Here is a 27,847-nt window from a genome sequence, read left to right as displayed (position 1 = left end):
AATAAAACATGCTTTAGTTATTTCATCTCTTTATGATGCTCTTTTTGGTAACATTTCAAATACGTTTCTTTGTATAAAGACTATTTCATTGTTTGAAATCAGGCATGCAAATGTGTTGTGCCAAACAAATCGAAAAAAAAACATTTATCTTTTGTCTTTCCCATTTCCAACTCCCATACCAACTTGTTACCAGTGCTGGACTGCCCGAGCGGGCATCGGACATTCCCCCCGAGGGCTTGAAGGGTGGTGGTATATTTTGTTACCGGAGGGCGGTTTTGCAGCGGTGCATCGGCCCCCAGTAACAAAAGCAGAAGTGCTTCACCCCTGCCACCCTCTTGGCCCCCAGGGGCTGGTCTGACAAAATTGCTAGGGCGGCTTTGGGTTCCCAGTCGGGCTCTGTTTGTTGTATCTTTCAGGTGCCCTAATTCCGTGATCAATAAGGAGGAGAACATTCCCCACGGCATACCAATGCATGTTGTGTTAACAAAACAGGTAACTTTTTTTTTTTTAAAGTAGAGCAATAAATTAGTGCTTTGGGAAAGTCCACTCTTTCTAGGCAGGTACTAACATGGACTCAAAGAAAGACCAGTCTATTTGTCAGAGTACCTTGGCTCTAAAAAACAGTGATAATGACCCACATTTAAGTATTAATGGGTTCCTTGGGGTTCTACAGTCGATCCACATTCTTGTCCGTCCTCCTGTGCAACTGTTTCCAGAACTACTCCTAGATGGATATGATTGACAGCAACCACGCCTACTCATAGTCACTTGGCAGCACATAGTGCTTTGGCAGCAACTGCTCAAGTCAATAATGAACAAACTGTAACATTAAGACAGTGGATTTCCACTGGATTTACAGTAACACTTAGACCCTGGATCTCCAGTCCTGGTGTTTCTTTTTACGAACTTTTGGATTCTGGTACAGTAGTACAGTGTAAGCGATTAAGCACAAAGAATACAGTAACATATGCAGATTTTAAGCCCGGGACAGGATATATTCTCAATAATGACCCAGATCTCCATGGTCATGGTGCTCAAGAGTGGCCTTTTTGTCATCTCTCAGACACAGATGGCTCATGACTGCACATTGACAAATGTCACTTAAGGCTGTCTGAACTCTGTTTCAGACTTTGGTTGGCACTTTTATAAAGTCATAAGACGTGAAGGAAGATGAAAGACTAGTGTCCCATCACCCATGCAATTCCTTGAGCCTTAAAGTAAACGTGAAGACCTTACTTAGGGTAGTGTGTATTTTTCAGTTAAAATACCAAAGACCGGAATCCAGCTGCCTTGATGGATAAGAGGAGGTTAATAAATAATAGATCCAATGTCACCACCCGCTGTGAAACAGGGGTGGCATTTCACTCTGGTGGGGTTGGCTGGCAGTTACTAATCTGCCTGCTCACCAAGCCTTCATTGGCCACCAATGATCCCAGCACAGGCCAGTTATCTTTGGCCTCCTTATCCTTCTGTTTTGTGGAGTTATCTTGTGTTCTTCGCTGTTTCTGTTTCAGTGGTGCTATTCTCCATCCTCCTCTCTTCCTGCTTCTGTAATGGATATGTCCGTCCTCTGGTCTTCGTCTTTTTTTTTGTCGGGGTCTCTCTCCCTATTCCCCATGCTTACTAAGAGGCAGCCAAAGTCAAACGTTTTGAGCAGGGGGGTGTAGAGTGCTGTGCAGCAAAATTAGAATGTGATAGAAGGTTCACTTTTTCAGGAGAAACAACATGACCTAAAAGGATCAGGGGGCACAAAGTCCTAAGAATAGTTGGAAACGCCAAGAGGATGTCACACAATGACATTGATTCTGTGGGTGCCTCCCCAGTATATATTATTTTTTTTAATGCAAAAGGCACAGGGGGCAGGATGAAAGAGCTCCCAGAGAAAAGATGCCAATAACATTATTGCCCTTGGCTGTAAAGAAATAATATAGCTTATAGCCCGCCGTAGAAGGCTATACCGGCTATTAAAGGCCCTCTCCAGCGTTAACAAGGGAGAAGGACTTTAATAGCCAGTATAGCCCAGCTACGAAGGGCTATAAGGCTATTAGAACATTCAATCACTTGAGGGTAGAATGTTCTAACAAAAAAAAACAGAGCCTCATGGGAGCGTGAGGGGATTGGAATCCCCTCAGGCTCCCTGAAGCCTTTGTTCACAGCCAGTGCTGTGAACAAAGAAACATGGGAATGTTGGAGCTCCAGGCTTATACCAGCCATTATACGCCCGGAGCACTCCATTGTTTTCAATGGATCTCCCAACATTCCAATGTTCTAATATAGCCTTATAGCCCGCCGTAGAGGGCTATACCGGCTATTAAAGGCCCTCTCCATCGTTAAAGGCCCGAGTCGAAGGCAAGGGCCTTTAACAAGGGAGAGGGACTTTAATAGCCGGTATAGCCCAGCTACGAAGGGCTATAAGGCTATTAGAACATTCTGCCACTAGAGGGCAGAATGTTCTAACGAAAAAGAACAAAGCCTTATGGGAGGGTGAGGGGATTGGAATCCCCTCAGGCATCCTGAAGCCTTTGCTCACAGCTAGAGCTGTGAACAAAGAAACATTGGAATGTTGGAGCTGCAGGCTTATACCAGCCATTATAAGTATGGAGCTCTTCCATTGTTTTCAATGGAGCTTCCAACATTCCAATGTTCTATTATCTAATAATTGTCTGCTATTTCTTTACAGGCCCTTACCTATGGTGCAAGACCCTTAATTACAGTCTTGATTGCCTACAACTGCAGGAAATAATCCTCAAGTGTTTCTTCATAGTAGGTGAAAAGTATATAATATTTTACTAATTCTGTGTTAAATTTGAATCTAGGTTATAATTTGTGGAATGTCACGATAAATGCGATCCATGTACGGAATCCAAATTCATTATACGATTGACTTCAACAAAAATTAATGAACAGGGACTCTGATGCTTTTATGAGCAGAAAAACACTCCTTGTGGTTGGTACTCACTGTGTAACAAGTCCAGGTAACTGTTTTCCTGGGGTATCACAGTGAACGATCACTAGAATAAAGACAGATTGAACATAATTTAATTAGAGCATGATATTTTCAAACGATAATCAAAATACTATAGTTAAGTGATCAATTTTAAAGGAACGGCAAAATCGAACATCTATAACATAGGTATAGTGTAGCAGTAAAAAATGCACATAACATGACTCATACAAGTGGGAATTGTAAATGGAATTACCAATCTCAAAGTCGGCAACATGCTGAAGGTCAAAAAAGGGACTTTCTGGAATACGACGGCCAGGACCATGAACATTGGGAATATGAAGACCAGCACTAGGACCACTGGGAATAGCAACACTGGGGATATTAATTCCATGGATGTTGAAAGAATATCCAGAATCTGAAGGGGAGGTAAGTACAAAGGACCCTGTCCAGGATCCATAGCTCTGGGTTGCCACTCCATTTCGCGTGGATGCCTGGTAGCTGCTTTGACCCGGCCTCTTCTGCACAATCAGGGCCCCCCCAGTGTTGGTGAGTTTGCCTGCGTTGATGGCAGCCCTGCAGATAGAAGAGTCCTAAGGAGAGAGAAATGGTTTATTGTGACATTCAACGCTTTTCCTCACTTTGCTCAATATCTAGATATTCTAGCTATAAACATCAACCTTTTCAACCTGATGAAAATAAAATTGATCCAGAGAGGAAACTATTAATTTACCTCTTTGTAAACTTCATTTCCCCACACTTCGCCATCTTGTGACAGGCATTCTCCCGGACAAATAACTCTGCAAGGAGATAAAGGGATTTTGTTATCAACTACAGCTCATTTTTATCAGGAAATGGTCACCATTTATGCACTCCTGGAAACTTTCACCATAGTACTGCAAATAATCTGTAAAGCATCTCTTTGTCAACCCTCCTCAATAACCAAAAATCACCTTTTGGCCCCCAACAAGCTAATAACTGATCAATATCATTCATCTTTGTTCAATTTCTCAACAGTGTATAACTACTTGTGCATGTAGGTTTAGCTAATACCACCAAACAACATATATAAAAGAGAGAAAGCTCTCTTGAGATTCGTAAAAGTTTGTTTTTCACTCATATGTTTTGTTCAATTAAAGATGTGTGTGAGAGTAGATCTACCCCCAGAGGAGTGTGCATACCAGGCCAGGACTGCACTTTAAGTTTGGTATCACAAAGGCACCACAAAAAATGGACAAACTCCTTTTCACCAACTTTCACGGACCCATTCATACTCTGGAAAAGGTTGGATATTTACTCCCATAATGGGCAACCCATACAGCAAGAACATAGGCAGTAGTGTAGCTGTTTGGGTTTTGCCACAATAAAATTATGTTTACCATAGAGAAAAAAGAAACATGAATTTGCATACATGAGTACAAATTCTCACATGTGCAACTGGACTACTACAACACTTAGGGCCATGTTTATGGCCAAGTCACACTGTGAACTGCAGCATGTCACCTTTCTGTGCTGCACTGTGTGACAGGGAAAGGGCAGGAATGCGCTGTATTTAAAAGTATATGGTGTATTCCAGCCTTTTCCCCTGCTCTGGCGCCCTTTTGGCTGCTTAGTGCCAATGCAGGCAATCTTGCACCATGTTGCAAGGGTGCCTCTGTTGTAAGGAGGATTGTTTTTTTGCAGGAAGGGTCACCTGCCTGCAAAAAACGGCCATATTTTTGAAAAAGTGACACAGCACACCAAGTTCACTTGCTGCGCTGTGCTACATCACTATGAAAGGGCAAGAGTGCACCGTATTACCCCCATTCCCCCTATTCCTGTCCTATCCCCTGTGCTGGTGCACAATGGTCTGCTTAGCTCCAATGCAGGCACGGCCTATGTTGCATGCAAGATTGTCTTTGTGCAGGAATGGGCACCTTCCTGCACAAAAACAGTCCTGAGAGGCTTTTTCCTCTTTCTATGTCGGCTGCAGAATGCAGAACTCATAGAAAGTGGAAAAAACAAGGAGAAATATACATGTTTCCACTTGTTACGCCTCTCTTAGGGAGGTGTATCTTTTCAGTCTTTTCCCAGGTTTACAAGTTCTTGTAAATCAGGGAATGTGTCATAATCCATGGATGATCCTCAGCAACTGCAGGACAATATCGCTTCTGCCCTTACCCTTAAAAATACTAGAGCATTTTGTCAGTAAAAAAACTGTCCCAGTAGCTGGAGGACCATGCCCTCTTAAAGGAGAAGCAGTTCGGATTCAAACCTGGTCATGGGACTAAGTCTGCTCTACTCCTACCTATGAATGAACTTAGGCTGTTGGTATATAGGGGCCAGTCAGCGCTCCTGATATTACTTGAATTTTCGGCCGCATTGAATATGGTTAACCACAAAAGGTTCCTATCTCGACTTGCTTAGTGCTAAGTCTGTGGTACCATATTGAATTGGGTACACTCCTATCTGTCAGAGCGTTGTCAGGAGGTTACTCTTTCTCATTACCGCTCTTACTTCAAGACAATTACACATGGAGTTCCACAGGGCTCGGCACTTAGCCTAATCATCTTCCACATATATATGAAGCCATTAAGAACACTCATTTAAACCCATAAAATCTGACTAGTCAACCATGCCGATGACTCTCAATTGATTTTGTATTTCAAAAGCAACTAGTAGGATGCCGTGAATGCTTTCCATAATTATATGAATGGCATTGCCAACTGGCTGAAACTCCAATTCAATGGGAAAAAACTGAGTTTTTGTTTGAACAGCAAATAAAATCCACCTGATACTCTCTTCTAATTTCTAGCCATTTCTAGCTTGGATAGCTGATCAAGCACCTAATGCGAATGAATGGTGGTGTTTGGTTAAAGAGATACATCATATGGAGTTATCTCTAGCTAGGAAAAGAGGAGTGAAAGCAATGATTAATGTAAAGAGAATATGGGGAGGTATGTTTTATACATCCGAAACTAACTAACTTGATTTGTAGCTGTGTTTAAACTCTAATTTAGATAAGATTGTAGATAAGATTGTATTTATTTGTGTAAATCCTTCCTGTATTGTAGTTACTTGCCCGTCTGAGTATTATTTATTATTTACAAGTTTTGGTAAACTGCTTGTTGTAATATATATATATTTTTTTGAAGATACTGGAAGATATGTACAACTACATTTTGAATATTCTGTTTTAATCTGCCTGTGATACCCACAAATAAAAAGGTTTAAAAAAATAATAATAATAATTTCTAGCCATTGTCGACCAATGACGAGCTGATGCAATCAGGCTTGGTCTGCAATTTGGGGGTCAGATTTGACAACAAGTTGTCCATGGAGTGCCACGTTAAGAAAGCTGCAGGCATGTTTTTTTCACTCTTCCCGGGTTCTTTGGAAGCTCCTTCCTGTGCTGCCTACCACTGCTGAAAACCCTATTGTGCACAGCATACTATTAAGTAGGCTAGACTAATGTAATGCCCTTCAGTTAGGAGCACTGGACTATTTGATACATAGATTACACAGACTTCAAGCTTCAGTTGCTAAATTGGCCCTGAACAGACCCTGGTGATCATCTGCATCAAATGTGATCAAGAACCCTCACTGGCTACTATTGAAGAAGAGAATAGCTGTAGGAAGGTAGGATCCTTTAGCATGGTTATCCCCACTATTTTCCTGGAGTCAGTTTGTTTTTATCAAGTCTGCTGGGATCCTGCTAATCAGGACCCCAGCAACTGGGCTTTCTCCCCAAATTGACATGGAAAGTATGTTGGTACCTCCACAGTTGGCTACTGGTGTACCCTTCTAAGTCTCTACTATATGGTACAAAGGTATCCAGGGCATAGGTACACCCGGGGTCTCCCATGGGCTGCAGCATATATTATGTCACCAATGAGACACCACTCAAACTGTGACTGCAGGCATTCCATTGCAGCCTGTGTGAGTTGGTGCTTGAACATCTCATAACAGATATTAGTTTGCTTATATCTGAGGTCACTGCACTTAAATCCTATCAGTCACCCATATAGCAGGCTCTTCAGTCCCGAGGGCAGGGTGCCTGGCTATAAGTGTAAGGTTGCCCCTGTAGGAGCCAGACACCCCTACAAACCCCAGAGTCGATTCTCCAGCAGTGGTGGCTCCTCCACTAAGGTGGAGGAACATCGCCTCACTGCTTTGAAGCAGTGAAAGAAAGGAAAAATAAAAGGATAATAACGTAATGTTTTTATCATTTAATTTTATCCTGCCGCGGCAGCTTTGCGTGATGGGGCGGGCAGGGCTGTTCTGCACACATGCTGCATGCCCAGGCCCCCAGTCTCTAGCTGAGCGCCGAACCACGGCGTTCAGACCAATCACAAAGCTGCATTGCAGAGTTATGATTGGTCAGGGGAGCCTGGGTGCCTACCAATCCCAACACTGCATTGTAGCATTGGGATTGGTCAATGTAGCCTGGCTGTCTGCTTTCTGTTTCATTCCTGAGGAGAGACGACAGAGAGGTGTGATGGTAAGGTAAGTTTTTTCATGTTTTTATAATTCCCTTATCTTCCCACCACCCCACCCTGATCAATGCCAGCTACTTCTGTTCTCCAGGCTAGGAATCAAATTGTACACGCCTGGGATCACATTGATCTGTCTACACCTCTCTGAGCACACACATCTCTCCAGTGCCTGGAGGCACAGAGATCCAACCTGTCACTGGAAAAAGCCACAACAAATCTCTAGTTTGCCAGCAAGCCCTTTTTTCTCATTTTCCCCCGCCTCATGCTATTAAGAATCTAGGATTCCCCACGACACCCACACTCTTTATTTCCCTCTTTACGCCATGGATGGGCTGCAGTGAGTTCGGGATTTTGCTGGCTTAGACTGATCACAGCGCTGTCATAATATTCTATAACTCTGCTCTCTCCTTTCAGAATCCAGTCTTTCTTTTGTGTCTGATTGCAGTGCTTAGAAGCAGGCACTCTGGGTCATGCACATATTCCATGCTGCTAAGTCTTTCCACCAGGGAGGTCAAATGCTTCTTTCTCACTCAACATACCCTTTGCCACGGGAAACAACCTATACATCGTGGTTATTAGACTGCGATGCCTTTACAACGCTGTCTTTACAACAACTCCGTTGTTACAACGGGATGCCATTACTACACGTCATTATATCGACTTGCAGTAGATGGCGCTCCAACATAAGGAATAGTATAATTTACCATTCCAACACCTTCCCTACTGTTGAGTAGGCTGGAGTTGGAATAGAAAATTATACATTCCTAATGTTACAGCACCATCTACTACAAGTCGATGTAGTAGATGCAATGCGTAGTAATGGCATCGCGTTGTATCAAAGTGGTTGTTCTAACAACCGTGTTGTTACAGAACGCGATGTAACTGCATGCTTTGTAGCATGCTATATTCTTTGCCACCCCTTTAGTTCCCCCTCTATGTAGGTGGTCTCATGATTATATCCATATGAAATGAAATGAAATGAATGAGACTTATATAGCGCACGACTTACCCTGGGGCATCTCAGCGCTTGCTTAGGGAACCCGTCCTGGTATTCCCCTGTGAGATAACCCTGGCAGGGTATCCACAAGGTGAAAGCCAGGCATCCCACCACGAGGGGCCGTTGTGGAGATTAAGCAAGCTATTGCCCAGAGTCGCAGAGTGTGAACCCGTGAGTCGAGAAGGCACCGGAGCGAGAATTAACGAGTCCGTGGAATTTTGAGCCCAACATCCGCCGAGGCGGGGAATTGAACCCTGGTCCCGGGCCGAACTCAAGCTCCAGGTCTGCCGCCTCTAACCCCTGAGCCACACTTCTCCACACTTATCCATACTTGGTATACCTTCAAGCTCCTCTGCCACTGCCATCATTTACGAAGGAACCCCTGGGGAGTGGGGAGCTACCAAAGCCAGGTAAGGAGCCAACCTATCTCACTGAGCTGCTTCAATTGTTATAGCTGTCAAGAAGACGTGTCATGTTTGACACCTTGAGGTCGTTGTCAGCATGGCTTTTTAGCCAACTTCCTTTTGCACATTGAGTGTTTAAACTAAAACTTGAAAAGTAACATTATAGGGGGGGATTTAACCGCATCGCTGCAGCGGTTATTTCTGCGCTGTGCGGCTTTTTTCAAAAAGCCGCGTTAGATGACGAGCTCAGCTCGTCATCCGCACACGACCACCGTGGCTGATGACGAGCTGAGCTCGTCATCAGCAGCGAAGGGGTTAATAAGATTTTACATTGTGTTTGCGCCACAAAAGTGATACCAATTGGCAACATTTTTTCCAATGTACTTTTCAGCACTATTCTTGTTTATCCCAGGAATTAATGTGAAATTAATGCAAAGAAGCCCTATGCACTACTTTGCATTACTTACTGCCAAGGGGGTGTACCATAGGTGGAGCATGGGCAAGGTTGCTGACACTAATCCCTATTTACTAAACAAAGTAGACAATGTTTAGTGTCAGAAACCTGTGCTCTTTTGAAGTAGGTGTAATGAAAGAGAAATGCTTTCATTTCTCCTTCCTTTTCCGACTTTGAACATGTGCTGCACTTTACAGCACGCATACAAAGAAGGACATGGGATAAAGTCAATCTATGCATAGTATTTTGTACTTAAAGGGTATCCTTCCAGTACAAAACCTATGCTAGACTCACAAAGACACCATTGCATTATGGCGCAAAGGTATCTCTGTGGTGCACGATGCTGATTTCAGCACCGGCGCTAGGGATAGGGAAGGCGAGTGCCATAGTTCTGCAAATATGGCACTCTCCTCCTCTCTCCTTTTTGACGCAGCGCAGCATTTGAGGCTGCGACTGCTGCGCTGCGCGAGTAAGTGGTAAATCTGGCCGTACGATTTCCAAAATGCAACATGATATAGATATAGAGAACTAGAATAGGGTATAGCACATGATAAAGGGTCGCTTAACATCTGAACCTTAAATAACAACAAAGTTTTTAAACTAAATTAGTCACGAGTACTAAATACAAACAGGTGTCACTGTGATATAAGAGAGCGGAGGAGAAAGAAAGAGGAGAAAGTGGTGCAAGGGGAGGAAGGAGGGAAAACGAAAAAGGGTGCCTGTAGGAGAGGGAAGGTAGAGCCAGAGAAGAGACAAAGGGTGTTGAGAGAGAGCTGAGGGATGAAGAAAGGGGGGAGAAGAAGAGTTGGAGGGGAGAAGATAGAAAGACAAATGGATAAGAGTTAGAAGGGAGAAAGCACAGACAACGAGGTGGGAGGAGAGAGCTAGAGAAGCAAAAGTCAGAAAGTGGGAAACGAGGAGAGGGGCAACAAAAGGAGAGGGGAAGATCGAATGAGGAAAATTGTTAGGCAAATAAAGCAAGAGGGCAGGAAAGAAGGGAGACGGAGATTTAGAGGAGGAGTGAGTGAGACTAGAAGTGAGGCTATGAGGGAGTCAGGCAGAGAAAAATAAAAAAGGAAGAAAGTCGTGAGAGAAGGGAAAGACAATAAGAGGTGGAGGGAAGAGAGGAAAAACAGGAGGTAGGAAAATAGATTACAAAGAAGCGAAATGAAGTTGGGAAAAGTGGAAGGCAGGAAAATGGCGAAGAAATGAGGGAGAAGGATAGAGAGGATAGAGAATTGATAGAAAGTCGAAAGGATAGGAACAAAAAACTATTATTGCAGAGCAGGAGGGAGTAGTGGAAGCAGGTTGGGTCAGAGAGCACTAAGAGGAGGGCGGGAAGCAAATGTGGAGAGCAGGGTAAATGAGAGTGGGATGATTGAAAGCCAAAGCAAAGAACATAGAGAGGAGGCAAGAGAAGGGGTGGTAGGAACTTCCAGGTCTGTAAAAAGGAAAGAACAGACCCTCCCAAGCACTATCTATGGACTTGATTTAGGGGTAGGTGCTGATGGATAATTCCCCAGTTCTTGGAGGAAGTGGTAAATCTGAAAGATAATTCCCCAGATAGGATTTCTTGCACCATAGTATTAATGCCACATGTGTACTTCCACTACCAGGCTGTCTGTTTATTCACTGGCAGTCTTTTGTGCCAGGAGTCAAGATGCCAAGGCTTGCTACTCTCCATGCTTGCCTCTTGACAGACTGGAACACAACAGGAAAGGCGTCCAGTTTCCGCTTATTAATACTGTTTCTCAGAGGATCCTGTACTATACAATCAATCAATCAATCATAACACTTGTATAGCGCGCTACTCACCCAGAAGGGTCTCAAGGTGCTTGGGGGAAGGGGGTTGCTACTGCTCGAACAGCCAGGTCTTGAGTTGTCTCCTGAAGGCGAGGTGGTCCTAGGTCAGCCGAAGGTGGATGGGGAGGGAGTTCCATGTCTTGGCCGCCAGGTAGGAGAAGGATCTGCCTCCGGCGGTGGCTCTTCGGATGCGTGGTACGGCGGCGAGGGCGAGGCTAGCGGATCGTAGCTGGCGTGTGGGCATGTGGAAGGTCAGGCGGTCATTGAGGTACTTGAGGCCCAGGTTGTGGAGAGACTTGTGTGCGTGGGTGAGGAGCCTGAACGTGATCCTCTTGTTGACGGGGAGCCAGTGCAGGTTCCTCAGGTGGCCGGAGATGTGGCTGCGTCGAGGGATGTCCAGGATGAGTCGGGCGGAGGCGTTCTGGAGGCGTTGTAGTCTTTTCTGTAGCTTGGATGTGGTTCCGGCATAGAGGGTGTTTCCGTAGTCCAGTCGGCTGGTGACGAGGGCCTGGGTGACCGTTTTCCTGGTCTCGATCGGGATCCATCGGAAGATCTTGCGGAGCATGCGGAGGGTGTGAAAGCATGAAGAGGAGACGGCGTTGACTTGTCTGGTCATCGAGAGGGAGGAGTCCAGGATGAAGCCCAGGTTGCGTGCGTGGTCTGTCGGCTTGGGGGCGGTGCCCAGGGCTGGGGGCCACCAGGAGCCATCCCAGGCGGAGGGTGATGGTCCAAGGATGAGGACTTCCGTCTTGTCTGAGTTCAGTTTCAAGCGGCTGTTCTTCATCCACTCGGCGACGTCTTTCATCCCTTCGTGAAGGCTGGTTCTGGCGGTGTCGGGGTCTCTGGTGAGGGAGAGGATCAGCTGGGTGTCGTCAGCGTAGGAGATGATGTTGAGGTTTTGAGGTTGTGTTGGTGAGTGATGGCTGCGAGAGGTCTCACTATTGAGGACCATTTAAGCTTACATGTCAGAATGCTGCTGGCAGACGTTTGATATACGAAAGCATAGCTTAAATATGGAGTACCAAAATATTGGGTCATATTTTGAAGCAATATAAACCAATGCAAAATAATACAGTGAAAATGTAACATTCTTGTCAAGTGAAAAAACCGCTAGGGAGAATCGGTCACTTGCGGGGTGAGTTGCGTTGTACCCTTGTAGGCTAAAGGTGGTGCTGGCACCAGAACCAAGCCACAACAGTCAGTTCAATTTTACCTGGCCTGTGGTGCCCGGATGCAGAGTTGTCCTGGCTTTCCCTGGTACTGAAATAGAGCTGCGGGAGAGCTGATTTTAGAGCTGAAATTGTGCTGCGGGGAAAAAGATGGAAAAACACAATAGGGCTGCTGCTGATGTTGATGTATGTCGTATGGAGTCCCCTCTAGATGCAGATGGTCAGTTGCTGTACTGGCAACCAACAAGCCATGGCAGATATAAGTGGAGCAGAAAGTAACATTAACGTCCAGTCGTCCCGGAGAACACAGTAGCTGCCTGTAAATTCATGGAAGGCAGTGCCACAGTTCCTAAGATGCACTAGACCATCTGGATTTGGGCAATCCCTCCGAGAGCCCAATGACCAATGATTCTTCAGATTCAGAACGTTGTTTTATCTGTAGTTTTCAGGGGACTAGTGCCATTAGTCCAGGGTAGTCTGAGGGTGCTTCAGGCTTCCAGAGGGGTCCCTCTGTCAAGGGAACCAAGGGATAACCTAGAACCAGTCTTGGTCATGCAGTTCCAGGAGAATTACCACAGGTGCAGGGTAGCCCTCTTTTGTTTTCTTCAAGACCTGCTGTCGCAGACACGGGTCTCTTCTTCCATCCTCTTTGATGCAGGTTGTTCAGAACTGAGGTTCTGGTGTCAGGGGTGTCTCATAAATCCTAGATTTAAGGGAGTTAGGAGTGTGAGAGCAGCTTGTCGAGCCATGAGGTGACCACATTCGGGGTGTGGGTCACATTTTCTACCCAGAACCCCCTATTCTGCCACTCTGAAAGATGGCAGGAATCTAATTTTAGTGTACAGACCAGACTGCTCACCCTGGGTAGCCTTCTGGGGGTGTCCTAGACTAACTAAATCCCCGCCTTTCTGGGCAAATGTGTCTGGGGTGAGAGTAAGGGCTGTTTCGTCGTCTGGAGCCAGCCCTGATGCATATGAGAAGCGGTGCAGCATTTAAAGCTCACCACCTTGATCTGCCACTTCACTAGCCTACTTGGGAGGAGGAGGTGTGACCTCCTTCCTGCCCAAGTCTTTATTCCTGACTCTTGGAGTGATCACACTGCCTGGCAGGAGGTGCAAATCCTGTCTTGGATGCAGCAAATGCAGGAAACATGGGCTTTCCAGCCAGAGAACAGAAAAGCTGGGGCCACAAGTTGGCCATCTGGGTGCATGCTATATCACTCTGGATATGACATTCATGTAAGTGGTGAGAGGGCATGTTGTTTGATACCAAACATTACATATTTAGCTGGTTCTATAATGCAGCTGCCAACCCCTGGTTTGCCCGGGTGCCAGCCCATGTTATCCTATAGACCATCTACCATGTATAGAGTCCTTTAATGGTAGAGGGCACTATAGGGTCATGTAACCTTGCACTTACATATCCACACCCTTGATACAATGCACCCTACCTCCTAGGCTTTCAAAGTCCTTCCTTAGAGCTTACGGGCATATATCAAGTATAGTGCATTGACTTTGCCCACATGGTGAGGACACAGTTGAGATTGAGCAGTTTGCCCTGCTGCCACAGTCTGAAATGGCAGACCTGCTGTCAGTAGTTTGGGTCATTCAGGGTGGCATAAACAGTGGTGCAAACCCAGGTGACCCCTTTACCACCCATGGCACCATATACTAGACACTTATAAGTAAGGTAAAGTCCTTGTCACATGGGATTTCCAATCAGTGTCATAACCATCACCATCAGCATTAGAGGACGGGGGAGGGGTCACAATCTAAAAAGGGCGCCTTCCTACACCCATCTCATTGCCTTTTATCCAACCTTGTACTGAAGAGTCCACAAAGTCCATCAATGCCTGTTTTTGACCTTAATGGGTGTCCCTGACTTTCAATCTGTATTTCTCTGTGGTGAGTCAAAATCCTTCATGTGCTGATAGGACCACAGTAGAGAGGCCCAATGCTGGTGGCCTGTCCTCATTTTGCCGCCCCCCTCAAAGTCTGCAAACTATTTATCAATATTATCACCTTCATTAAACCTGGGGACAATCCCTTTGGGGATCATAGGGTCAAAAGATTCCTCTTTCTCTCTAATAAAGTTGCAGCCACCATTATCTTCGGGCATCAAGCCCACCTTGACCCTTCTTTCTTCAAGGGCTAGCCCCCTTTCCTCAAGTTCATTCTTTTTCTCCTCTAGTGAGAGGAGATAAATCTTTTCCTCAAGGCTTCCTATCATATTACCAGTAGGGGGTCTGCTAGTGTGACTTCTGTCACTTCCCACTGCTGAAGGGTGAAAGGGGTCCAGTAAAGGGTGGAATGTTGTGGTCATCACCTTCTTCCCTATCATCTTCAACTTGGGTTAGGGCATCATTCTCACCTTCTTCAACGTCTTCCTCTGAGGAATGACTCTCCCACTCTAGTTTTTCCTTTGTGTAGGAACCAAGGGCTTTTCAAAATCCTTCTTTTTAGCAGTAACTGTTTAGCTAATGTATTTTGCTCTGCACAAAACCCTCAGATTACTGATCTTCAGGGCTGGGATAACTGACAGGTCAAGATTCTTGCCCGCCCCCATTGAGCCTAACCCTTTATTTAGAATATGGGAAATTTGTAAAACTTTTTTAAAACTTTTTAAAAATTCCCAACTGTCCAAGTCTTTTTGTTGTACAGCCCTAAAATTCCAATTTCAAAAAGTGAAAACATTTAAAAAAAACATTTTTGAATCTAAAGTTGTTCAAAATGACCCTTCTTAGGGTATTTCCCTAAATCTTGTTGCTTTTTCTCTTCCCTGTTTTGCTGACTCTTTTTTTTTATGGGTGTATGACTCTGGGCGCTTTTCCACTGTAATGCAACGTGAAAGCATGCACGCCCTTCCTACATATGCTAGGAAGTGGTGCTTACTTGATTAGTTTAGTTTTTTTTACTTGTGAGTGCCCTGTAAAAAGGTACACCACAGACACAGGCTCGGTACTTCACTGGCTAAGGGTGAGACACAGCACTGATTGTGCCACTCACCAGAATAGCCTTTCAAACATCTGTCAAGTCTGCCATTGCAAGCCTGTGGGTGCGCAGTTGTTTTTATGCTCAGGATGACATTTCTCACTCATTAGCCAATCCTGAGTGGGCCTTCCATTACCACTAGAGCACCCCTAAACTAAGCCCTGAGGGGTGGAGCAAGTGGTAGGTGAAAGGCAGGGCAGGTACACATGGGTGATCCTGCCCAGGTAGTGAAGAAATGTGTGTTTCCAGTCCACTACCTATGAGGTTTGCTCTTCCCATAGCTTAACATGGCAGGATTGTTGAAATTACTTTAGGCTGCAATAGTGGCTTATAGTAGGGGTGGGCGGAATTTGCGTAGTCACGTTACGCAACGCAACGCAACGCTCCGTGAAATGGTAAAAAATATCCGCAAGCACACAGAGTTCAGCGAGCATGCGGAATTGCTTGTTCCACCCGTTTGTGATGCGTTTTTCCTGTTCGCGAACGCTGTTTGCGTGCTCGGGGGAAATATCTCAGAAACTTGCCAATGCGGTCACCAATTGGCGCGGCCATCTTCTTCCACTTGTCCCTCCTGCTCGTAATGCATGTTTCCTGTTCGCTAACACGGGCTTGTCCAAATGTTCGGGATCGTACACTCTCGTGGGCTAAAAATCTCATGGCGCACGCAAATGGATAGGAAAACTTGTCAACAAACACAGGTATTCCGGTAAATCGCTCTCACATGCGCAAACAAGCATTTTGAAAGCGCGAACAAGGAAAAAATTCCAGCATAGCTGCGGATCGCAGAATTTTTGGCAATTCCGCGCTCTCTGCAGAATGCTGAATTTCCCAAATTCTGTAAATTCCACGAGCGGAATGGAATTTACCACCCAGGCCTAGCTTATAGTGGAGCAACATCATAATGGTTCGCGTCATTGGATTCACAATGACATACCCCCTCCTGTGGTAAAGCAGGATTTGTCATTAATAGTGTAGAAATGCCACTGCTATGCCACCTGTTTCTACCTAGCCTGGCTGATGAGGGGTGATGCCCTGAAACCAGTGCCTAATTTGTGCCGGTGCTTTCCGGTGCTTAGCACCGGCACTTATTTCTCAGGGCCGGGTCTATGTCTCCGGGACACTCGTTGAGATTGACAATGCTTGTTGGCAACCTGGTTCCAGTTTTTCTGGTCCGTTTTTTGTTTCCTACATGATCCCGCTATATTGTCTCTGCCTCGGTCGGAAGAGGAAGTTGAGTTGCAGTTGAACCGAGGGGTCAAGAGATGTTTTGCTGCTTGAACGCTGTGCTTGTTCGGGCCGAGCTTACAAGATAAGGAGAGAAGAAACCAGTGCTTTGTTTCATAGGTATGTTTTGAATGGTGGGAGACTAGAGAGGGAAGAGGCATACAGTGACTGAGGCGAGTGTGATTTTTGCTGCATTGCTGCACTGTGAGTACTCTGCAAATGCCAAGATGTTTTTCAAAGGTGGGAACTGCCACTCAGTTATGCGACGCTTAAATGTAGTGCGAGATTAGTGAAAGCAGTAATTGATTAGTGAAGAGGTTTCACTTTCCCATTAACAGGCATCATATTACTCCAGAGCATACCTTGGAGTATGGCAACAAAGTAAGGAAAAGAGTTGGGCTGTAGTTTGAAAAATGTTAAACGTGTATTTAAATTCAGGGGCATGGGAAAGCAAGAAAGTTAAATGCACGTATCGCAGTAGCTCATAAATCTTGCTGCAAGGCTGTATGGAAATCGGTGGGGGGAGGAGGGGTACATCTTGGACCTGCCCTGAAGGCGTGGGTGTGCACGCAAACTAATAATGAGAGGCCAGTGATCTCGAGGTGGCCAATGAGCTGAAAATGAGTATTCATTTCAGTTATAACAGCTGGAGGCTTCCTGTGTGTATGTGTGTGTGTGTGTGTGTGTGCTTGTTTGTTTTCTGTTTTTTTCTGGCCACAGCCTTCATGTGTGGATCTTTCTTGATGTACCCTGATTATTTTAGGCACAAAGATACTAAGTAAGTGTTAAAGTTTAAGGTGTAGCCTTTCAGGAATAAATGAATAAGTTCTATTTTTCTTTTGTGTGGCTTCCACTTTAAACACTTGCACAGTAATGAGAGAACGCTGGGAAATTCTACAGTCACCAAGTCTTTCTCCATCTTGCATGAGCAAATGGTTGGAATGAAGTTCTGGTTCCTGATCTGGCTTCTACCATGGGTGACGCGAGGCCCAAGCCACAAATCTTAAAATAAGTGCACGTAGCTATCTCAGTAAAAGTCCTGCACACAACAACATCCCTCTTGATTTCAGAGATTCATATTAGGCTGCTTTAAATCATATTTTTTACTCGCCGAATGTGCCCTCCCATCTACGTCTTACCCTCTGCTGCCGCGTACCAGCACTGCTCTATTCTAATCCGGTCTCATTTACAACACATTCTGCAATTGTAAGCAAATCATTTTATTCACAATGATTGTGATACTACGATAACAGCCTGATTCCTTTCCTACAGGTTCTACTGCCCCACATACATTTCTATTAATACCTCGTGTTTGGGAAGCTAAAACTACAATAGGTGTCCTCTGTACAGTGGTTCACTGCTCTTTGAAATTGGGCTTCTGTTAGTATCAGGCAAAACAAAATAAGCACTAACAAAACCAATAGGTTGGACTTTTGAATTGTGGAAGCACAGATGCATGCAAGCACACAATATTGATTTGCATATTAACAGAAAACACATGTTGAAGCCGACAGACCAATGCCTCTACAAAAATGCATGCATATACAGTTAACCAAAAGAAAAAGCTTCCACTTACATGTCCACACCTTAAATATAGTGCACCTTGCCTTCCGGGCTCAAAATTCCTTTCTTAGGGGTGACTGCCATATATCAAAAATAGTACAATGACTTTACCAAACATCATGAGGGCAAAGTCGAGTTGGAGCAGTTGTCACTGCGCCCACAATCTGCACCCGCAAACCTGCTGTCTGTACTCAGGGTGGCACAAGCAGTACTTCAGGCCTTGGTGACCTCTTTAACACCCATGCCCTGGGTACTACTGGTAGCATATACTATGGTCCTATTAGGGGGTTAAAGTCCTTGCCAAATTGGTTACAAATTCACATATATTAGTTTTAGGGGCAGAGTATTGGCTCTGGGGCTTGGGCAGCAGGCTCCAGTGCACTTTCAGAGTCATAACTATCAGCATTGAACAGAGTGTGGGGGATTACCCTACAAAAAAAGCACTTTCCTACATAGGCATTCCACATTTTGTGTTCATTCCCCCATTTCCTTCCATTTTTGCTACTATGTTGTAAACTTAAATGTTCTGCGATTTCCCCATAGAAAATGTAGGAGAGGTGGAGATTTCCACCCATAGATTTGTGAACTTCATTTTGTAACAAGTAAGTAGTACTACTGCAGAGCTACTTTACATACTACAAAATGCAGTTTGTCAATCAGACCCTTTGTTTCTGTGGCAGATTTGTGTTTGGGCTGCCTGAAGAACAGCCCCCAATGAAGACCGACCTGAAAACGAGTAGCACTGGAGAAGTGTGGCCTTCATGTCTCCAGGTGCACGCTACCTCGCCTTCACCAGAGAGCGTGCCTGTGTACTTGACCCAACGACCCAACAGTGTCAGCTGGCCCATGACCGAGTCAGCACACTTGCTCTTGGTGGGCATGCAGGACCACTCACCACCAGAAGCAGCGCAGTCTCACCTGTAGCCAGATACAGAACCGGGTGGATCCAGAACTGGGATCTGAAGATCTGAAGACCTATACCCATCAGATTCTTATGAGGACAATTGGCTCAAACTTGCGCTAAAAAGATTGTATGATGCCTTCGTATTGGGAATAACATTTGTTAAGTAACTGCAAGTTTCTCCAAGCAGCAATTGTGAAATTGATAACCGATACTGCTTATTTCTTATCCTCTAATATTTTATGTATGTTTATCCACATTACCTCCGCGAATAAGCATTAGATTAGTTAACTTTTCTACACTGAGAGTCGGGTGCAAAAGGAGTGTACTTGGTGCTCAATTTTAAACTCAATAGCAAGGTAATGGTCCTGTACACCGGTAGTGAAAGGCTCTGAAATGTACAATTTGAGCCCAGTAACTTCTGCCTACCTTGCCCCTCCAGAAAATGTTCTCACACCAGTTTTATGGGCCATGGCACTGTCAAATCACCAGGTTTTGCAATCAGCTGCCTCTGCTGGGTCTAACTAGGCTCTTTTCCTTGAGAGTGAATGTGGCTCAATTTAACATATTTCCCTCCATAAGATGAGGCAGACAAAATGCTTAGCCATTTCTTGGCGTGACTGCACCTGTAGAGATGAATGCATCTGATGTGCACACATTGTAAGCAATCTTCAGAAAATAACATAAAAATTGCTACCAGTCTCACACTTGTTAAAATGCTGATAACTGTTTCACAAAATGGCCAATCCTTCTCATTGTACTCACTGTGTAATGGGGGCAGTTAATTGTTTTCCTGGAGTGTTGCACCGAACAATCACTGAAACAAAACAAAAAAGAAACAGGAGTAATTGAAACAGTTTTCTGGTTTGGTAAACAACTGTTCAAAACAAAAGCACTAATGTGTGACTGAGCTTGTAGAGTTCAAGACAAAGAAATGACACCACAGTGATGTTCTGGCCTGAGGTCCCATAGGTGCACATTCTGTCATGGGAAATACCATTTGCCTCAACCTTATGATAGAAAGTTTTCCTCAGTCCCCTAGCATACTCACTAAAAACCTTCATCTTCAAACACTTAGGGCCATAGTTATGGCCAAGTCACACGGTGCAGCGCAGAGTCCCACCTTGCTGTGCCATGTGGTAGGGAAAAGGCATGAATACACCGTATTTAAGGCAATGCAGCACATTCCTGTCCTTTCCCTTGCGCTGGCACCCTTTTGGAAGCCTAGCACCAATGCAGGCACACTTACACCATTGAGCAAGGGTGTCTTTGTTGCATACAGGATTGTTTTTGTGCAGGAAGGAGCACCTTTTGTGCAGGAAGGAGCACCTTCCTGCACAAAAGCAACTCTGGAAGGCAAATTCCGCTTTCTATGTGTGCTGCACAATGCAGCATACATATAAAGAAGAAGAAACGAGCAGAAATAGAGATGTTTCTCCTCGTTACTCCTCCCCTGGGAGGGTATAAGATTTTGGAGCTACCCCAGGTTTACAATTTCTTGTAAATATGGGGATGGGTCAAAATCCATGGGAGTTGCCTGGGAATACTCAGGCAACCCCCTGGAATGCCTTCCCAGGGCAGAGTAACGCAACGCAGTGATTTGCACTGTGTTGCGTTACTCCAGGTTTTTGAAGACACTCAGAGTCATGCAAAGTGGCTTGGCGTGGCTTATAAAATCGGACATATAGGTTTGTGTCATGCATGTACCGCGTTACATGGTGCAAACGTGACACAACCCTCACATAACTATGCCCCTAAATATATACGAAAGTCAAACATCTATTTTTCTTACATCATGAATAATAGGTGGGAATTGGCTGTATTGCTTCATGCTACCTAGCATTACAAGGCTATGTGCAGGAAGTTGTTATCAGTGACTGAATATTTGTACTCACGTACAAATGCTTTGTTGATCTGTTTAAGGATGAAGGTGGCCTAAGGTGGATATAGGTCTAACATAGTTACCTGCCAAGTCCCTTCAGGTTCCTGTTTGCTGTCACTTTTATATCATATCTATTTAAAGCAAGATCATCTGCTACAGGATCTAGGAAACCCGTTTCAAAACTATGCTGACAACAACCAAATGGTTTCCTGTTTGTCTGGCCACCTATATCTGCATTAGAATAGGATACAAACCATCTCACACAGGCAATTAAATTATCAGTCTAAATGGAAATAAGACAGTTCTTCTCGTGGATTTTGAAGACAGATAAACTCTTACTAATAGTCGAGGACGTTCATATCTACAATTCTGACACAATACCAACTATAGGAGTCATTTATTGACGCTGAACATCCAACTATCATCACTTTCCATCTGGAATATGTGCCTCTTCTTGCCGGTTGATCATGGAGCTCCGATTGCTAGAGTTACTGTAGACTAATAGTTGGTTTAGCCAACAAGGATATTTTTTAAACTCCAGGCTACGCCTAATAGTGCAACCTAGAAACAGGACCACATGAAACCGGTCATGAGATGGTCTCATTGGCCATTCATTCAGGCATGTATTAGATTCAAAACCCTATCAATCACACATGAAAATCGTAACACGTTAGGCTCTTATCTATGAAACAGGATCAGTCCCCTTTCTGGTTTTAAAGCTATTTAAAATATTTACCAAACAATTGAAATGTTATCTATTCTATTTATTATACTGTATTTTTTTGTTATTTCCTACTTGTAACTTGCGCAAAAAGAGTGATGTGGTTTAAATATTTTGGACTAAGACGGAGGCCGGCTGCACAGATTTGTGCTCAATTGAGCTTGGTTTTAGTTATACATTGGAGATTAATGAACACTTTCGCAGTAATCCCTTTTGGGGATGGGGATTGACAGGCACAGGAGATCCACTATGGCACCTGCAGAGATGCCAAGATCCTAAAGAATAGGAGAAAATGTAAAATTAATTTTTGATTGATATTGACCTCTGAGATAAAGAGCAGTTCTTCCTCGAAGGTGCTTTCTAGTTGAGGATTTGTTGAGAAAGGTATAGGTGAGGTAAGCAATGGAGAAGGATCAGTTGAAAAAAGAGATACATTGGATTGCTAGATCTTTGTAACAGGGCTTCAGGTTTTAAGATCTACTGTGTTTTGATTGGGAGACAATGCATATGTAAAAGAAAAAGGAAAGGAAAAAAGGAAAAAACAGGAGTCATGATTTAGAAAGCGTTATTATCAATATAAGTAATGTTACTCTTTTAACACACTTGATTTGAAGACTGATAGGGTGTTCTTAACAATGAGCCCAACAAATAATTTTATGAAATTCACTTTGACTGGTGAGAATACCCTAGATACTCTACTGTCGATTCAGTATCACCAAATACATTTTAATAATACTGCTAGTAAAGAACAATATTCCCAAGCACCGAAATTGTTTTCAGTGACTCCTGAAACCAAGCAGAATACTATCCCAAAAATGGATGTGATCTTCTGTAGCGCTGCCTCTAATTTATATCAGGTAGATTGCTTGGTTTCTCCTCTTTCATTACAAAGAGATATATCATACATGTCTCAGTTTACCACTTCATCTACCAATTAGACATTTCTGTCATGGAAAATGGTTGTGCTTAACAAACCACGGATTACTAAAATGATGTGCAACATGGACATCTGTAGGCTTTAAGAGTCATGATCCTTGTTTCCCTGTCATATAATCTACAACAATGAGTTTACAAACCATCCCCTGGCCACTTTGCTGTATGGGCGAGCTACGTTGACAACTACCGTCTTTAATTTAAGTGACAACATGTTAGTAAGAGACATCCTAGATGTAAAGCATATAGCACTAATATTTTTCCTGCAAGGCCTGAAATTAATGTATTTGATATATACAACTGAAAACTCTCCTCTAGGTAAGACATTGTATACTGTGTGTTCATTAGTGCAGAATGACATGCAAAGAGAAATTGTGAGACCACTCCTAAAAAAATGTTTGCTGAGGAATTTAGGTGCCAATTCAAACCATTGCTTGTCACCAGCAAAGCCTTTTTGTTTGTGGATAAATGCGGGGTATTCCGGGTGGCAGAGCTTGCTCGCGATGAAGATGGCCGCTCAAGTGAGAAGCTCTGCACGGCCACCGATCTATTTTGTAATTATCCAGCATCTGAAGAGTGCAAGCTGGGGCTGATTTCGGCTCTGGAGGATGCCTAGAATGAAACATGCTGCCTCCGATCCCTGCACTTGCTCAGACGGCAGAGCGGGAGATCTCGGCTGGTGCATGACCGGCATAGGCCGGGATCCCCGGGCTGCCTTAAAGAGCTATGGCAGCCTGATGCTCTGTGACGCGGCGAAGACCCGAGCCCTAGTGTGTAGTGTAATGTAATTGCTTATGCTTAGAATGTACTGTACTGTTTAGAATGTGTTTGTATCGCATGCACTATCGCATGCACAGAATGTATTCCTTTAAGTGTGGGGAGCCTTCTGAAGTCTGGTGTTCGTGATGGCTGGGAGAGTCAGAACAATGGCAGCAGAGTGCGAGACCTGGGCGTAGACCCCCTCCACATGCGGTGAGGTGACTGAGAAAATCTCGGGCCAGTGGGGCAGCCGGTCGGCGAGTGCTCCAGAAGGGAGCCTGAAGGAGCGGCGGCATACCTGCTGATGATAATGGAAGGAGGCAGTGGCTATTTGCAGCGCGGCAGCCGGGCTGTGAGACACGCCTACTGCAATACCTCTACTGCCCAGTCGGAGTGCTGAGAGTGACGCTTTACTGGAGTTGCAACATTTTGGATCTTGGGGCAATAGGAACTGCGTAGTGGGTAAGGCGCAATCCGCCATTTTGGAAGCAGGAGAGACGGAATTCCCCAGCTGAATAGTTCGACCTGAGTGGCGAGCACGAACAGTTACGGTCTGGTGGTGCCCCATCTCCCGAGACGGAGGGATGCTGTGCGTAGCCCCCTGCTTGTGCACCCAAGCAATGACAGAAGAGTGTGGACTTGGTGGGGATCAGCTGCCCAGGTGGTGTACGGGAAGAACCTGAGGAACTCGGAATGCATCTCGTATGGGGTGCTGCAGAGTGGCCCTCTCTGAGCGGTTGAATGACACGATCAACTGGAGAGCTGCTTGTGCAGGCACTGTAGATCGTAATACAATGGGTTGGAGCAATACTATACCCTCTGCTGAAGGATCCTGCGAGAGGATAACCGAGCTCTGCCCCATGTGCAAGTTGTAGAGAGGCGACACTGGTGGCGGTGGAAACCAGCCCATATAACAAGCAGAGTAGACTTGGCCCCCGCCTGATTCCAAAGCGCCCGACCTCTGTATGACTGCAGTGAGGAGCGCACTAGAAGAGACCCTGTGACCTAAAGCCCTCCGGCAGCTGTTTCATGGGTAGCCACGTAAGTAGGGCAGCAAAGATAAAGTCTTGCCCTCACTGCTGTCTTCGACAGTGATCGTGATGGCATAGCCACATACCTCCTGAAGTTTACACGGCAGCAGTGGTGTCTGAATTGGGAGAGTACAGTTCTTGGTAAAGAACAGTTATAGAGCTCCTCAAGAGATGGGCAAGGTTGACAGGACACAACCCAAACTAACGTTCGACCAAAGGAAGTCTAACGTGCGGGATGCAGCTGCTGAAGATGGAGATAATACACAGGATCCAACCCAGGAAGAAGCTGACAGCGACATTTGTACTATACTAGTGGCGATGGAAAAGGGTTTACAAAGCAGCCTTTCGGTCCTAGGCACCAGGATGTACACCCTCTTCTATCGCAAGGACAGAATGTCCAAGAGACTGGACAAACACGCAGAACGGTTGGACATGACGGAGCGCCGGTTCACAGAGGTTGAAGAAGCACAGACAACGCTTGACGCTGACCACAAACAATTGGGGAGAGTGATGCAGGTTCTGTAGGATAAAGCAGATGACCTTGAAGCGCGATACCCGGCGCAGTAACCTGAGGATCACGGGCCTTCCGGAATCAACCCAGACTGGCAACATGGAGTAATTTGTTGAGAAACTGTTAGTAACGCTCCTAGGTAGTGAAACTTTTTCACCTATGTTTGTTGTCGAGAGGGCGCATCGCTCCCTGGGCCCTCACCCGGCACCTGGTGCTCCCCCGGGACCGATTATAGCGAAGTTACTGAACTATTGAGACAAGGACTCAGCCGTGAAAGTTGCCAGAGAAAAGCAGTCACTACAATACAAGGGTTCCACTATATCACTGTTTCTGGACATCACACTAAGAGTACAAGAATCATGCCGACAGTTCACTCCCTTGACGAAACAACTCAGGGAACACAACATAGACTACATCATGCTGTATTCTGCTAGACCCCGTGTTAACCGTCAGGGCCAGTCGCGAATCCTCATGGACCCTAAAGTCTTACAGAAGGCCCCGAAGGAATGGTCTAAAGACAAACGACATAGCCTGGAGAGAAGTTCCTAGGAGGGAGAGGAAGGTGGCCGTTTGGACTGCTCTAATTCCAGATAAGAATGTCACTCACAGGGTTATCAGTGGAAGTCTCATCTATAATGCATGGGGGACACATTTACTGATGTGATTTAGTTGTTCCTAGTATCTCGACCGTCAATGTTGGGGAAGTATAAGGATGGCGCCCGGGCGAGGGTGGCGCCCGTCGCAGGGACTTTGTTAATTAGACGTACACTTTGGCTTTATGGCATATAGACGGGATGGGGGATTGAGATCCCATTTCTCATTCAGATGCTTTATATCTTGCTGATGGTGTGCGGAGCAGAGACATGATTTGGGGTTTTCAGTTTTAATTTGGTAAGAGAGCTACCTCTGCCTGCGAGTGAAAAACACACTTAGGGTATTGTGCCTGGGGATGGGACTTCTTTGCTTTCTGTGGCGTTGTTTACACTTGCTGTTTTCTAGGATGGTTCAAGAGGCATGTTTGCGGCTTGTATTTTGCCTAGGCACAGTTGGGGAAGGGGTGGGATGGGATGAGGACTTGAATGGCAGGACATTATTTATAGACACTACTCTTTACACATGCGCAAGTTGTATATTCCAATGGGAGGCACAAATAGTCCGGTAGCGAGCGACCACAGGACAGCTGGTAGTACTCCTCATAGTGCTGCAGTGCAGGGTAAAATACCAGCTCTCACATGGAATGTGAGGGGTCTTAATGACCACAGGAAGCTACGTAAGGTTCTGGCCTACTTGATGAGGCACAAAATAGATTTTGCGCTGCTGCAGGAGACACACCTTCCACTTAATAGCCCCATGCTCCGCAGCAGGGGACTGCAGGGTTCGATCCATGCAGCGGGGTTTACCCCACATGCCTGAGGGGTGCTTACATGGGTACACCCCAGGGCTTTACTCACGCTTGATCCCTTGGAAACTGACACAGACGGGCGATATGTAATTTCCCAGTACCGGGGACAGGGGTTGGACATGCTTATAATAAATGTAAATGGCCCCAATTATGATAACCCCAACTTTTATGCCGCACTGACTGAAAAGGTACGAAATTGTGGGACGGGGCAATAATTCTGGGAAGGTGACCTCAACTTAGTTCTAAACCCCCAACAGGACTGATCGGGAGGACTGGCAAGATATGTCACGGCATCCACTAGGGCAGTCACAGACAATATGGTAAAATTAGACTTGCACGATGTATGGAGGCAGAGATTCCCTGATAAAGGGGGATATATGCATTATTTGGCGTATCGCGATCTGCATACACGTATAGATTACTGGTTAGCTAACGGACAGCTGTATGAGTGTACGTGGAAATTGTAAGGTGCTGCCCCGTACGCTCTCAGACCATTCCCCGATTCTATTAGTTTGAGATGTGCCCCAGAGATCTATTCCCCCTTCACTTGAAGGTTACCCCGTACTCTCTGCTAGATGTATTATTTAAGGAGGAGCTGGCTGAAGCGATTGAATTTTTTTTCGATAAGAATGTGGGTTCCGTGGAGAGCTTTAGGTGGTGTGGGAAACATTCAAAATCTACATTTGTGGAGTAACTATGTCCAAACACTCAGGGGTCCTTAGGGTGCTCAGTAAGAGACTCGCAGATCTGGAAACTCTATTAGCCAATCTGGAGGCGCGCCTTGAAATTAGCGCTGATGACGAGGTACTGAAGGAATTCAAAACTCAGCTAGAAGAACACCACAACACTGCTGATGCAGAAACTAAACACCTTGGTAAATACGCCACGGCACACATCTACGAGTAGGGCGAGCACCCGGGTGCAGTACTATCCTAATTATTAAAGAAATGGAGAGGAAAAACAGTTGAGGGAGAGGCACTACTGAAAAAGCAGCCATAGCAGAGAGGTTTAGAAAATTTTACTCACAGCTCTACGCTACCCACAGTGCAGGTTTGGAAGAGGACATTTTAGACTACTTAACTCATATTAAGCTGCCATGGCTAACAAACACGCATTGTGAATCCCTGATGCAACCCTAAGAGAAAGACTAAATACTTATGGCACTTGCAAGTATGAAACAGGGTAGTGCTCTGGGTGTTGATGGTCTGACTGTTGCTTCTACAAGACATATTCTGACCTGCTTCTGCCACACTTGGCTTCTCTATTCGATGATATGTGTGTACCCGGTACTATGCCATCTTTGAGGAGAGAAGCGATAATTGTAGCTATCCTGAAACTGAGTAAACCCTCTGAGGAATGCTCACCCTATCGACCGCTTTCATTACTTAATGTTGACACTAAAATCTGCGTGAAGATCCTGGCAAATAGACTAGTTCCTTTGGTCCCAACGCTAGTGGCTCCAGAGCAGGCAGGGTTTGTTCCGGTTCGCAACCTTACTTATAACTTACGCACGGTGTTTGGTGAGATCCAGCACTCTAAACCAGACACCCCATGGTCACAGTGTTTCTTGACATGGAGAAAGCCTTTGACTCTGTTGAATGTCCCTTTATGAGACAGGTGTTATCTAGGATGGGACTGGAGGATGTCTTCATACAGTTGCTAGGGGTGCTATACTGTGCGCCCA

The 27,847-nt window shown here is 45.2% G+C and overlaps 1 protein-coding gene across 1 annotated transcript in view; it reads right to left on the bottom strand.

Moving 5' to 3' along the window:
• Window positions 1–27,847, bottom strand: part of LOC147747769 (uncharacterized) — an 802,967-nt gene that overhangs the window by 582,110 nt on the left and 193,010 nt on the right. Inside the window, exons 36-39 of the mRNA XM_086926120.1 lie at window positions 19,690–19,741; window positions 3,678–3,744; window positions 3,201–3,537; window positions 2,960–3,011 (exon numbers count right to left, since the gene is read on the bottom strand). Coding sequence (XP_086782246.1) covers window positions 2,960–3,011; window positions 3,201–3,537; window positions 3,678–3,744; window positions 19,690–19,741 — 508 coding nt within the window. The remainder of the gene's footprint in view (window positions 1–2,959; window positions 3,012–3,200; window positions 3,538–3,677; window positions 3,745–19,689; window positions 19,742–27,847) is intronic.

The sequence above is a fragment of the Lissotriton vulgaris genome, chromosome 1_1 (assembly GCF_964263255.1).
Source record: "Lissotriton vulgaris chromosome 1_1, aLisVul1.2, whole genome shotgun sequence".
Classification (NCBI taxonomy): Eukaryota; Metazoa; Chordata; class Amphibia; order Caudata; family Salamandridae; genus Lissotriton; species Lissotriton vulgaris.
The sequence above is the reverse complement of the archived record's forward strand: the minus strand, read 5'-3'. Positions and strand labels throughout refer to the sequence as shown.